Source organism: Montipora capricornis, chromosome 3, assembly GCF_036669925.1.
Source record: "Montipora capricornis isolate CH-2021 chromosome 3, ASM3666992v2, whole genome shotgun sequence".
Lineage (NCBI taxonomy): Eukaryota > Metazoa > Cnidaria > Anthozoa > Scleractinia > Acroporidae > Montipora > Montipora capricornis.
The window spans coordinates 65,098,412-65,112,468 of NC_090885.1; the positions used below are offsets into that span (position 1 = coordinate 65,098,412).

Below are 14,057 nucleotides of genomic sequence, written 5' to 3' on the forward strand. Positions count from 1 at the left end.
AGTCCTACATGATACAGAGCACCACAGAACCTTACAGAGCCATGAACTGCACCGCACAACCCTACGTTGCCACACAAAGCACCACATAACCCTCCATTGTTGTGCATGGCACTATGCAACCATACATAGGCATTCACAGCGTCACAAAACCTTACAAAGACATAAATAGCATCACCTAACCCGTGGTATACGTTTTTTTCTGATACTAAATTTTTAAACGCCTTCGTCTTTAAGGTCTTCATCATTTGGAGAAGAAACTGAGGTCCATTACAAAACTGATGTCATGATAAACTAAAAACTGAAGTCTCGACAGAAATGCTACTGCTTACAGGTTGTTAGAAGAAGGGGACATTGGGGTGTATTAGAAACCGGAAGACCGTACAAAAAAAATCCAAACCCGCCATAAAAAGCCTATCAAAACAGAAAGTAAAATAATCAAAAGGGAAAATTCATGAATCCAAATTTTTTAAATCCTAATTCACCTGGGGCGGGCGCCGTAAGGCTCAAATAGCCAATTTTTGGCTAAAGAATCCTACGGCGCATGTTCTCCTACAGAGAGTTTCCCAGAGCCTTGGATCGATCCGAGGCTCTGGTGACGAGAATGGTCTACTGGCTGGGCCAGTAATGCGCGCAGAGGAACGCAGACTCCAAAAAAAAAAACAGTTTCTTCAAATCATCTGAGTGCATATTTAACCTAAGTAAAATGAGGATTATCAATTTAACCCCGGCAAAAACGGATTCAACCTGAGACCGGATTTTACCTGCAACATAGCCATGGATGGGAGTGAAAGCATAATAGGGCCGTTTATACGAGAGAAAATAAGCCGCGGCTTACATAAGACGCGAACACCCCGTATAAATGGTACAAAATCTACGTTCACGGCTTTCTCAAGCCGCGGCTTATCCTGGCCGGGGAGTTTATACTCGTATAAATAGTTCCTTTCGCGTATTATGTACGCCGCGGCTTATTTTCTCTCGTATAACGGCCCTAATGTCTTCGCGCTCCTTAACGGTGCAGTCGCAACGCAAGATCCCTGCAACAAGCGTTTCTTCGCCTCTCCTTCCGCATTTGGTCAAATTTCCAATGAACTTTATTTAACTGTCAACTGTATTTAGCGCAGGGGCACATATTGGGGATTCAGCACAGAAATCAAGTCAAATGGCCCCCCGTACGAATGGGTGTTATCGTCCGATGTTCTTCTTCAATTAGGGGCACCAAGAAGGCTAGTTTCGTGAAATCCCTTGCGGAAATACTTGGCCAATCGTACGTATGTTGGTTTTTGACGAAAGGGGAAAACCAGAGAACCAACAAACTCGAATTTTCCCAAGTCATACCAATCAAAACACCCTACCATGAGGTCACCTGACGAGACAATAGGAATTTTAAGCAAACACGCCGGCTCACTTTTAACATATTTTTTATCGCGCCAACTCCACAAGAGTACTGTGAAATGAAAAGCGAACATACATTACTGAAGAGTACATCACACCATGTTTATAGACTAGTGTATTCACAGAAAAAATCTATATTATCTGTGGAGCGGCTTAAAATCAAGTGTCAAAATTAGTTCCTACGGTGGCCCACAAGTGCACACCGAATTTAAATCATTCACACCGAATTTAAATCACTCACACTGTATTTAAATCACTCACACCGAATTCAAATCACTCACACCGAATTCAAATCACTCACACCGAATTCAAATCACTCACACCGAACTCAAATCACTCACACCGAATTCAAATCACTCACATCGAATTCAAATTTTCACACCAAATTCAAATTTTCACACCAAATTGAAATCTTCACACCAAATTCAAATTTTCAACTCTTCCGGTCAGCGGTACATGCTCAAGTCACGAAGTTGTGCTCGATTCGCCGCCATTTTTAGACCGCTCTGTTCCAGGAGAATTTGTAAGCCATGTTTTGTTCTTTTTGTGGTTTGCAAGCCTTTGAAAATGCCAATTTCTGTTCTAGCTGTGGTAAAGGTGAGTCATTGAATCCTAGAGCTGGCTTTACGTGCCGTTTATCTGCTTCGTTCATTATTTGCAAACCCGAATGTAAAGCTTTTGGGGCCATGTGGTCCACATACAACAAAAACAAGGTTGGCCAGTGGTTTTTGAGTAAACAGTGCTTATACAGGGATGTTTTTGGTTGGACCTATACAATATTTTTGTGCTGAAGTATGGGTAAATAGTATAGTTGATCGATTTTTAGCTGAGACCTCAAAATCGGTTTTATTTATCTTTGATCTAGAGCTTGTAGCTTCCCTCAACTGTTTTGGGCATGGGTTATACAACAGGCTGAGGCCTTTCCACAGAGCTTAGGTCATTTAGAGAGCTTGGGTGATCCGCAGAGCTCGAGTAATCCAGTAAATCTTCTTTATTGACTTGATTTTGTTACTCTTTAAATGACCTAAGCTCTGTGGAAAGGCCTCAGCCTGTTGTGTAACCCATGCCCAAAACAGTTAGGGAAGCTACAAGCTCTAGATCAAAGATAAATAAAACCGATTTTGAGGTCTCAGCTAAAAATCGATCAACTATACTATTTACCCATAATTCAGCACAAAAATATTGTATAGGTCCAACCAAAAACATCCCTGTATAAGCACTGTTTACTCAAAAAACACTGGCCAACCTTGTTTTTGTTGTATGTGGACCACATGGCCCCAAAAGCTTTACATTCGGGTTTGCAAATAATGAACGAAGCAGATAAACGGCACGTACAGCCAGCTCTAGGATTCAATGACTCACCTTTACCACAGCTAGAACAGAAATTGGCATTTTCAAAGGCTTGCAAACCACAAAAAGAACAAAACATGGCTAACAAATTCTCCGGAACAGAGCGGTCTAAAAATGGCGGCAAATCGAGCACAACTACATGACATGAGCATGTACCGCTGACCGGAAGAGTTGAAAATTTGAATTTGGTGTGAAGATTTGAATTTGGTGTGAAAATTTGAATTTGGAGTGAAGATTTCAATTTGGTGTGAAAATTTGAATTTGGTGTGAGAATTTGAATTCGGTGTGAGTGATTTGAATTCGGTGTGAGTGATTTGAATTCGGTGTGAGTGATTTGAATTCGGTGTGAGTGATTTAAATACTGGGTGAGTGATTTAAATTCGGTGTGAATGATTTAAATTCGGTGTGCACTTATGGGCCACCGTAAGTTCCCGACAGTTTGCTTTCTTTGGCATTTTTTTTCTGCTTGGTAATTGGCGGCAAAATTTCGCGTCTCATTTTCACCCACTGAATCCGAGAAAACTGCAATGCTACCTGTGACTTACCCACATGCGTTTTCCTTCCTCTCAGAACAGACTGCATGAATATTCGCTTGCGTTACGATTGGTTACCGTCCCTTTTTGTGACAGGCCAAAGTCTTGGTTGAAATTGGAAATAAACTACGCGTTGCTTGGAAGCGTCCCAGGGGCTCGTTTCTCGAAGCCCCAAAAAGCTATTTGTCAACCTGCCAATCGCTTGTTCAGGAAAGCCGATATTTTTAACATGTTTTCAACGTAACAAGCAGCAAACTGTCTGTGAAGTTCGACGACTTAAATCATCTCTGTTCTTGAGATACAGAAGGAATTGTGACACCCGAAAATGGCCCGTAAAGTTTCGGGACTTTCCAGAAACGGGCCCCAGGTATCGAAGAATTAATTTGTTGTGCTTTGTTCTGCCTAAAAAGAAGAGTAATTCCAAAAAAAATAGATTTTCCGACATGAAGGAGATGACATTACAGCCCCAATCTACAACCGTAAGTATAATCACCTGCAATACCCTCTTTATTCATGTCGTTCAAACTCGAAGCAACAAACTATTAAAGCCTACGACTTTTCCAGTTACACTGTGAAAAGCGCCTTGAAAATCCAATATAACCTTTAACTTAAAGAGTAACAAAATCAGAACAGGAAAGCCTAAAAAATTCGTTAGACACTAACGGTTATATTTTAAGTTCAGAATGAAAAAACAATTGGATACAGAGCTTATGGCCAAAAACCGACAGCAGCCACAGAGGCAGATACTATACACAGTCAAGAGGGTAGCCAGCTTTTCCTACAAAACCAATACTTCGTTGTGTTGTTGTACGACACAAAAGCCATTACAATAAGATAGTTATGTTGAAATGGGCTGAAAGGGGCTGTTATAGGCGTGAATTTACAGACGTTTAGGTTTGTCCAAACAAGGCATTGTTTTGCGCAAGTTTGGTTGCCCGTTAGATGTGTTCACCCCTCACAAGCTAAATAATATCTATTAAAGCTATAATGTAGCGTTATTCTGTCGGCTGACTCAAGCTGCAGCATTATTTACGAGTCACATCTGGAGGCGTCCCTCACTTGCTCTTACATAGTTTCCTGTAGCGGTCTAACCAGTCATCTATCAACTGGTTGAGCAATGCTGGTCTTGAAGATACTTTCTGTTGTGCCACTAAGATTCCACCCTCTGTGACACAGCAGTCAAGCCACTCACGTAACAAACGCTCCTCACTGCCCCGCTGAAAAAAAAGCACAAAAAATGACAGCAAAATGAAACGACGTTTCGGTGTCACTGACAACATTACTAAGTGAACTTTGTATACAACAAATGGGATTATACCATAAGACTAGTATAGCCCAAGGATATGAAACTACTGCGAATAGTGTTGTATATTTGTCCGTAATAGAGCAAAGATCAAGATTTAAGAATGAGGCAATTTGAGGCGTAGGGTGACTTCATTGTCGAACGTTAAGGTTTTTGATAGATAATATTTGGGAGCTTACGCATGTGCGTTTTTGAGACGCGGACGGCAATAGAGTACAAGACGCTCTTTTAGCGTTTTCTCGGAATATCATGTTGCGCAAAGTAGGGTTGGGAGGGTTAGAAGCAAACTAGAAGGAAGGATAGACCTACTGCGGCTAACTCAATACTGTACCCAATTCAAACCCTTTTGGAATAAACATTTTGTTCCAGGTATTTCCATATCATTTAAATATGAATGCTACATTATCATGCAAATACAATACTCAAAGAATCTTAGTGCCGGGAGATTTGAATTGGGTAAAACATTGAGTTAGCCGATTACGTCTATTGACTAGACTACTAAAGCGGTGCTTAGGTTTGATATTCAAATTTGCTAAGTACGGAGGAAAAGAAGTAAATGGCTGTGTTCTCACGACAGCCGTTCGTTAAGCGACTTAAAAATGATACGTGTTTTCACGGGTACGATTAAATGAGGAGAGAGCACGTTCCAATACTATAATGAAAATAGCACGCCTGTTGTATTTCCGATTTGAATAACCGCAAGCGACTCCTCATTGACCAAAAAGAATTGCCAACTCGCTAACGAAAGAACTTTAATTAAGTGGGGAGCCTTGGAACTCAAACATAACGACAACAGGGACAAGAAAACACACGCATGGAATAAGGTAACCCATTTGTATTGAGAATTCCATCCTATATCATCGGAACTCCCATAGAAACCTTTTACATTACATTTGACGACATGTTGTTTGTGCTATCTTGACAAGAGAGCTTGGGCTGCCTATGATTTCTACAGCGAAATGAAGTCTGCATGACTCATACATCCCTTGGTGTTTTCAAATAACTCAATGGGTGATCAAGCTATTGGAGTAGTTGATTTGCGGTGACCTCCCAACGGGTAGCTAACATGAAGACCGTGAAACTATCAATTGAAAGAAAAAATTGACATCCGCGGATGATGCATGCTCATACAAAGAACAACTGAAAGAACTAAGAAATTTCGGGCATTTCCAACATACCGCTGCTGGGAGTTCTGTACTGACGGTTTCATCATGTTGTCAACAGGCAAGATTAGAGTAAATATCTTATTCATAACATTTCCGGAAGACTGAATCCAGTATTACTATCGCATTTGCGTAATTTGCCATTAACTCAGAACATGGGCTTGAAAGCGAATCGGCGAACGACATAAAATGTTTCACACTGAAGCCCCAACACAGCACCCATCGCTTTGGTTGCTCCACTGCATGTTATAAACCCGGATTTTCATCGAATTCTGGTCGAATTGAGGCTGTTTGAAGCCTCGCGCTCGCAGAAATCCTCTCTAACAACATCACGGCTGTTTTTATTTGTTGTTGTGTTGCAAAAGCAGTTTCGTTATAGAGGGAGGTGAAATTTATTGCTTCAAGGGGTCCAGTGCATTGTTTTTTAGCCAATGAAATCACCGCCTCGTAATTCTGTTGTCCATTTTGCTGCACCGAACAAAGTCAACCGAGATTATAACTCGGATACCTCTCACGTATTCCGAGTAATTAACAAGTCGATAATATTCGTCACTGTTTTTTGAGTAATGCTCTACGAGAGGCTCCTTCAATGGAAATTTAGGCATGCACTCTTGTCGCTGCGCAGTGCACTGTGGTCGAAGCGCAATGCATTATGGTAAAAGACAACAGATCGAGATTTCGCATAGGTTTGTCTTAAAGTCTGATTGTGTTGCTGCTAGCTCGCTCGGCAGCAATGAAAGTACACTGATGTATTTATCGGTGATAGACAATGATAAAAGCAATTGAAGTATCAAGGTTAGAGCAGTTTTTAAATGACTTTCGAAAGTAATTACGCAATTGCGATAGCTACGCTTAGTGATTGGTTCAAAAATCTCGCGCCAGTTTATCAACCAATGAGAAGGAAAACCAAAGCCAACGCGAGTGATTGCTAAGTTGTCATTGGTCTCTTTTGTAATTATCAATTTGACGCGTTTGACACCTGGCGTCTGCACGAAAGTGATATTCACGTCCAAGGTAAAAAGAGGTTTTTCTCTTCTCACCGCTTTGCGTCTGATCTTCGCCGTTCTCTCGCGGCTCAAGAATAACCTCTGGGACAAGGGTATAATTTTGGTGGACGTCAATCAAATGTATTCGACTGTCGCCAAGTGAACGGGACAATTGTCGTGGAAACATTTGATTGAGGTCCACCCAAAATTTACTTTCGAAAAACGAAAAATAGTCGTCGAGGGGCGCGTGACTGACAACCGCTGTAAGAAATAAACAGAAAACTCTAAATGTCAAAATCATCTAAAATACATCGTTGCTAGCACAGATTCTAACATTAAAAATAACCAGAAGCGGATCTTTCCTCTCTTTCAAAGAGTGAATCCAGTTTGAACAATAAAAAATTCAAATTTGTTGTTTTCGGCAAAGAAAACATCAAACTTCCGGGTTGCTGTTCATGACTGTTTGAGCTCACTGTTAGAGAATTTAAACAAGCATGATTAAACAAAGCCTCACCTCTTCGGCTGAGAGGAAGTGAACAGGAAGAAGTTTGCCTTCGTAGTCCACTAACGGCAAGTAAGTCACGTGAACACTGTCTACACTGTCAACATTAGCTCCTGCACCAAGCTCGTTGGAATTGTCAGTTTCCATAGCGACCAAAGCAGAAAAGTGACCTCTTGTATACCCCAGGACCAATGGATTCTTCCAACAGAAACTTTGTTCCCATAAAACTGGTAGATAGACCCCTAAGGTGGAAAAGGAGGAAAGGAAAATCCATTTATTTCAACACAGTTTATGGTCAAGTATTGAGTTATCTTATGGTTACATGTGAGGAAATGATAGACCTGATCGAGTGAACACTACACCATTGCACTAATTTAAGTAAGTTTAAGAAATATTTAGGAAGGGGGGAGAGGGGAGGGGGGGGGAAGGGATGGGAAGAAAAGCTGACTGATTATTGTGTAAATGGTAGGGACCACAAATCCCATCATGAGAATGGTTCACTTCCTGATTACAAGAGCTTTAAAATTGTCCCTGAAGAAACACACCACATGCCTGGCATTTTTCAAGGATATCCGCATTGCTAGGAATAGGTAGCAAATGCTTAGACTAATTCAGACACTTCGCGTTTGACGTCAAAATTGGGTGTGTATATAATTTCATGTATTTCTGGACATAAGTGCAAGTGACTGCTATGGACAGGGAAAAGTTAAATGGAAGATTATTACAGCATTAATTCTAAAAAAGGGGGTTAAAACAGATCTAAAAAAACATTAAAAAACTTAATTTTCAGCCGCCTTCTGTGACCTTCTTCAGAGAAAATATACCAGCAAGTTACGGCATGCAAATATATCTGTTTTAAACCCCTTTTTTAGAATTATGAACACAGATCGCTCTTACAGTTTTATTTATACAGCATTAATCTTCTCAGCGGTTAACATTGTAGTTTCGTTGGCTCAACAGTCTAGTAATAAGGGAGGCCAATCAATTGTGAAAATCATCCAAATTCTAAAAATGCTTGCAGTAATAAGCAATAGGCAGGGCCATAGCATGTACGTACAAATCAACAACTATGGACGTTGAAGGGCTTGATTTAGCCTTATATTTTGGTGAGGATAAAATTCATGCAAAGATCTGTTTATCTTGTAAAGTTCAGAAGACAAATAAAAATTCAGGATTACCTTGAAAGCGCGCAAGCCCAAGCACCTCTCCCCTGAAACTCTTGACATACTTCACGCCATAAATGATGACAGGTCTACGCAGAATGTGGGCCAAGGCAAATACATGGGTCTGTTCCAAAGATGTCCCAGGCTGACCAGCCAGGCTAAGAATGGAAGCCCAGTCCTGCTCCCACTGGTCTTCATCCAGAGAATACTGCAATGTTTCAGCTTGCATGGATTCCCATTCTTTATATCTGTTAAAAAATCTGAACAAACCGGAAACCAACAATTTTGTTAATCCTCTACCTCCAAACAGTGATGCTTAACGATTATTATGTGTCTTTTATAATGTTTTGGAGGAAACTTTTGGCTTAAAAACAAAATTCAGTCGAGAGAAATAAATAGGCTGGTTGTGTAACTGAAACCGCATGTATTTCAGCACAATTTTGCATCAATCAGCCTATGAGTGGGCTGGCAGTTTTCTTGTATCAGTTAAACAACTTCAGTAACAAAAGCATGGTTAGTCATCAGGCTAGCCTGCTTACATACTTAACAGTCAAAGTATGCTTCAAGTTATTAACTTACAAAAAGCTACAAAGTCAATTTCAATTAAAACATGAGACAGAAATCACACAAGTGAAGCCATGATCCTCGCAGATATGAATGCAATTTTAGCAACTGTGTAGAGAAGTGAAAAAAAAATTAAGGACTTCAACGGAGTTTGAACCTGTGACCTTGCAATGCTGGTGTGACACACTCACCAACTGAGCTATGAAGCCAATGATGTTGGGAGCTGGTGATTTAAGGGTTCAAATGTTTCTGTGATGAATGAATCAACAAACAAAATGATATATATGAATTGAATCATATGATGAACTGCAGATATGAAATCAAGTGAAGCTATGATCCTTTCTACGGAATAATATTGCTAAAATTGCGTTCATAACTGCGACAATCATAGCTTGGACATCACTTGATTTCATATCCGCAGTTCAATATGATTCATTTCATGTACCATTTTGTTCGATAAATCACGCAGTTGCTAAGCAAGTCTCACCTAGAACCTCCCTCAGTTAAACTGTCATACAGGGCTCTTCTTAATGTGTTTTCTCTGTCAAACACTCCATAGGAAGCTTGGAGAATTGAATCTAAAAGACAGTCACCAGCAGAGCGATTCCATAGAGGATATATCCTACTTCCCAACTGTTCAGTGATTTCTTCACTCCAATTGATCACTGGAGACTCAATTTCTAAAACTGATATGTGAAGAAAGATTAATAACCCTTTCACACCAAAAGAACTCCCAACCGACAAGTAAAATTGTCTGGCGTTAGACAGAGTAAAATCTACCAGTCTCAGGTGGGCAAGAAAGGAAAGAAAAAAAGGAACTTTCTTTAAGTGTCTAGTCATTCTAGCGCTGGAGCACTAATTAGGGACACCGTAAACTGAAATTAACAATCAACGTAAATCAAGTCAAATGTTGGTTTTTGAGGAGAGGGGGAAACCGCAGTACTTACCTGGAGAGAAACGTCCGGTGGCAGGGCTTGAAATTAGCGAAAAAATCCAGTCGCAAAATTGTTGCACTGCATTGTGTTGCCAGCGGTGTAGCAATTGAAAACAAAATATGAGCTCACAATACTTTTGTTGAAAGAAACTGCTGAAACTGGCGAATGATATCAAAGGAATGGGGCTGTGCACGTAACATCGCAGCGAAATTACGCTACAAGTACGCTACAATTACGCTATCTTCAGATTGAAAGAAAACTCAAGGCGAGAAACAAAATAATTTTGTTATTTCCTCATTTATTTTAGTAAAAAGAGCAGCAAAGTGGCAACTGCTAACCCTTTTGCTTTGAAAGAGTGAAGATGAAAACAAGTCGCAAATTTGCAACTTCTCCAGATATTTAAGTCGCAAAGGGAAAAAATTCAGTCGCATTTGCGACTGTATTTGTCGCAATTTCAAGCCCTGGGTGGAGAGCAGAGAACCAACAAACTCAACCCACATAAGACACCAAGTCTGGGAATTGAACCCGGGCCACATTGGTGGGAAGAGAGTGCTCTCACCACTGTGCCATCCCTGCACAGTGACTGTCAAAAATATATGGCAGAAATGGAAATACAAGTGCTTAAAAACTGTGATCAGTAACCTTTAGCCTTGGATTTTCTTAGATAAATAGCGAATATATTTCTAACCCAAGGAATGCTAAGTTAGCAGTAACAATCTCTTGGAAATCACTTTCATGCCAGTAGGAAGGTGCAAGTTACCAGATTTTGTAATCTACCACCCTTCGCTTGTCCAACAAAGGTCCCTAAGAAACTATTGGACATAAAGAGGTAAAGAAGACAGAACTAAGGATCCTGGTAAATCCTACAAAAAAATATTGTATTCTTTTGAAGTATTATATTTTTCAGTTCCCATTCAAGAGGCTATGTCATACAAAATGATGTAATTTCATGACACCCAAAATGTAGAATGAAACATGAGCAACACAAAACAGATACAGCAAAAGGAGAGAGAAGCAATGGCAAATAGCCTGGATAAAGGTCGTTTGTGCTCAGAATTATCTTGTTTGTGATGTAATGATAATTTTATCAGTAAAGGAATTCCACATTACCATTTTAGAGTTTCAAGCTCATGATACCTAAATATTTCCCCAAAACACCCTAAAATAACGAGACATAGCCCATTTAACAATTATGAGAACCAGTGGACAAATTTTTTCGAAAAGAATAGACTTTTGGATTTTCTACAGGTAGCTTGAGAACCAGTGTACTGGATAGTGTGGATCTTACTCCCCACTGACATTTCAGCAGGTGGTGCATAATTTAAAAAGTAAGGTAAATGTTCTGTGTATTAATTCTCTAATATCTTGTCATTACAATATGAAATAAGTTTCCAGAGCACATGCCCGATTTCTCAAAACCACAAATCTTTACCTCTTTGAACTTCTCTGTCCAGAATATCATCAAAGACTTGTCTTTGTACTCTGGCTGGAAAGTCTTGGATTTCTTTTGAAAAAAAAAATTAATGAAGACATTGGTTAGCCCTTTCACAAAAACCATCCACATGCAAAATAAAATATGAGTTCTCAATATTTAATGAGTCTGTTCAAGCAGAAAATAGATGTAAGATGCAAAATGTGCAGATAAAAACTAGGATGTCCTTAAAGATCTTAAAAATGACATTTGATGAAGCCACCACCACAAGATAGTCTGCAGGTTATCATGACAATAAATTGAAAAAAATGAAAATAAACTTGACTAATTTTGACATATGGCAGTGCTGGAAATAACGGTCGGTCATCGGACATTGTCCGAACAAATTTTGAAAATGTCCGGCCAATTTCACATTATGATTGGACATGATGACCGAACATCTCACCAGCACATCTTGAGTTATCTTCTACAAGGCGTTGTCAGTCAATGTTTTATGTCTGGCTCAATTTGTCAAATGTCCGACCAAAAGGAAGATTTGAAAGGACATATGTCCTGTGAATAAAGAAAAATTATTTCCAGCACTGTATGGATCAAAGGAAGTCACTCTGAAACTAGGAACTATTGCATCTTGACAGTCATTCAACATGGTGCCTTTTTTCACAAACAGTAAAATTTAAACAGAAAATCTCAATATTACTTTATTTCAAACAATTATTTTCTTAGACACAGATATTCCCCACAAGAACCTGATTGACCAACTAATGCTCAAAATACTCCAGGAATACACAAACATTCTTGAAAGTTCAACACCATTCCATTAGCGCATTACTCTCCTTTATAATTTTATTTGTCCTTTCTGTTTTCATACCTAATTTCCTCACAAGATGGAGATGATTATCATAAAGTTATATAATTTATAACAAAGGAAACTACCTACGTGTATTGTTACTCACCGGCTGGCAAAACAAAAGTAACTTGATCAGTGAAAAAATAACATCGCCAATCTCCTTTGCGTTGCCTTATTGTATGTCCCATTTGTTTCCTAATATCAGCTGCCAGTTCAGGGCATGCGATACATGGTACACGGCGTAAATGATGGCCTGTAACTTCAGGAGTAAGAAGGATGGTGATGAGTTCATCCCTCTTAAATTTAAAAGCCAAGTGAACAAGAGTGTGCCCAACTTCAAACACTCCTGGACGGTTTAAAACCAAACAGTCTTCCCTAGTTAACTGCCTTGATAAATCACCCCCAGAACTTAAGTAACCATCTACGGATGACGTTTCGCCTTCCACAACACCTATACAAGCTGTCAACCACAACCAATCAGAATCCTTGAGTCGATTGCGAATTTGCAGCACCTCCTCATTGTCATTAACATCCTCTGAGGCAGGGATATCGTAAATAATCTGTTCCCCCATTGGGTGAGTTGTTTGGATTTCTAAAGTGGCTTCACTAACAGACGAGTTTGGAGACCTTCTCTTTGATGTTGATGGCCTTTTGGTGTTCTCCAAAGATGAGTTTTTAAATATTTCTTCGTTTTTTGTTTTGGCTGGCTTAACGCACTTACAAAGAGCACACTTCTGAGTTTTTGGCCAGTTTTCGTAAGTACACTGCGGACAGGTCCACTTATGATTCTTCACAAGTGCTCTGTTTTTGTCATTATTTATTGTTTTCGAGTCGAGCCTCCCGTTGCTACCGACAAGACCCGGCGATTTTGGAGAGCCACTTCGAGAGACATCTTTGTTACTGCTTCCTGGCTCCAAATGCCTTCCGTTTTTTACTGATTTGAGTTTCGAAGCGCGACACATGGAACAGTGTAGAGAACGAGGCCAGTTTTCATATGTACAAGAGGAACAGGTCCATTTCGTGTTTTCATCGCGATCTGTCTGCTCCGGAAATTGTGGCGATTGTGTGTTTTTGCCTCTGGGTGTACAAATTAGTGGATCATTCGAGATAATCCTGTCGCTACTTGCAGCCTCATAAATGTCTTCGCTAAAAGTTTGCGGTTTTCTAGTTTCTTGCGTAATCACTTGCGGTGGCCTTGGAGCAGAGCACAAAGTACATTTCGGAGAGCGAGGCCAGTTTAGGTATGTACAGTACTTGCAAGCCCACTTTAAACTTTCTTCTTTCTTTGGCATTATGAAAGTAATCTAATAATGACGTTAGAGTCCTTGAAGAATGGGGAGAATGTCTTGAGCGCGCACAATTTAACAAATATCGTCTTCTGAAACCACCACCTTTCCGGGATCTCCGAGACCGTTCCAAGTTCAACTGAGTATTTCCTCGAGCCGTAGAGCCTTCCAAAACGAAAGCTCCGGACATACGTCTCTTGCAAATAGCTTTAAGTTTCATGAAGCCGCTTTTGGTGCTCGTCCGATTGTCCTGAACGACGATAACAAGGCAAAAGTTGCAAATATTTACGTGGCCTACTAAATGGCACGACCGTCGCCATGATGTTTTGAAAGTGAAAAGCCTCATGTAGTGACGTCAACAAACATCTGGCATGCTTGTGACCAGGTCCTACTCGGATGGTAACGGACGAAACATTTCTATGGGAGGGGAAGGATAAAAATAAGTCCAAAAGAATAACAGAAATTACCGATGCAAACAATAACAATAACAGACACAACCATTTTAACATTATGGGAGGCGCGGTGGCCTCATGGTTAGTGCGCTCGACTCCGGATCGAGTGGACAATCGGACGAGCACCAAAAGCGGCTTCATGAAACTTA

The 14,057-nt window shown here is 40.1% G+C and overlaps 1 protein-coding gene across 1 annotated transcript; it reads right to left on the bottom strand.

The window, feature by feature from the left end:
• Window positions 1-3,759: 3,759 nt before the first annotated feature.
• Window positions 3,760-13,789, bottom strand: LOC138043733 (ubiquitin thioesterase zranb1-B-like). The gene is made up of 6 exons (XM_068890143.1): window positions 12,277-13,789; window positions 11,324-11,395; window positions 9,444-9,642; window positions 8,408-8,652; window positions 7,242-7,471; window positions 3,760-4,492 (listed from the first exon to the last, which is right to left on the bottom strand). The coding sequence occupies exons 1-6, from the start codon at window positions 13,460-13,462 to the stop codon at window positions 4,331-4,333; spliced, it is 2,094 nt and encodes a 697-aa protein (XP_068746244.1). The 5' UTR covers window positions 13,463-13,789; the 3' UTR covers window positions 3,760-4,330.
• Between the last annotated feature and the right edge of the window lie 268 nt (window positions 13,790-14,057).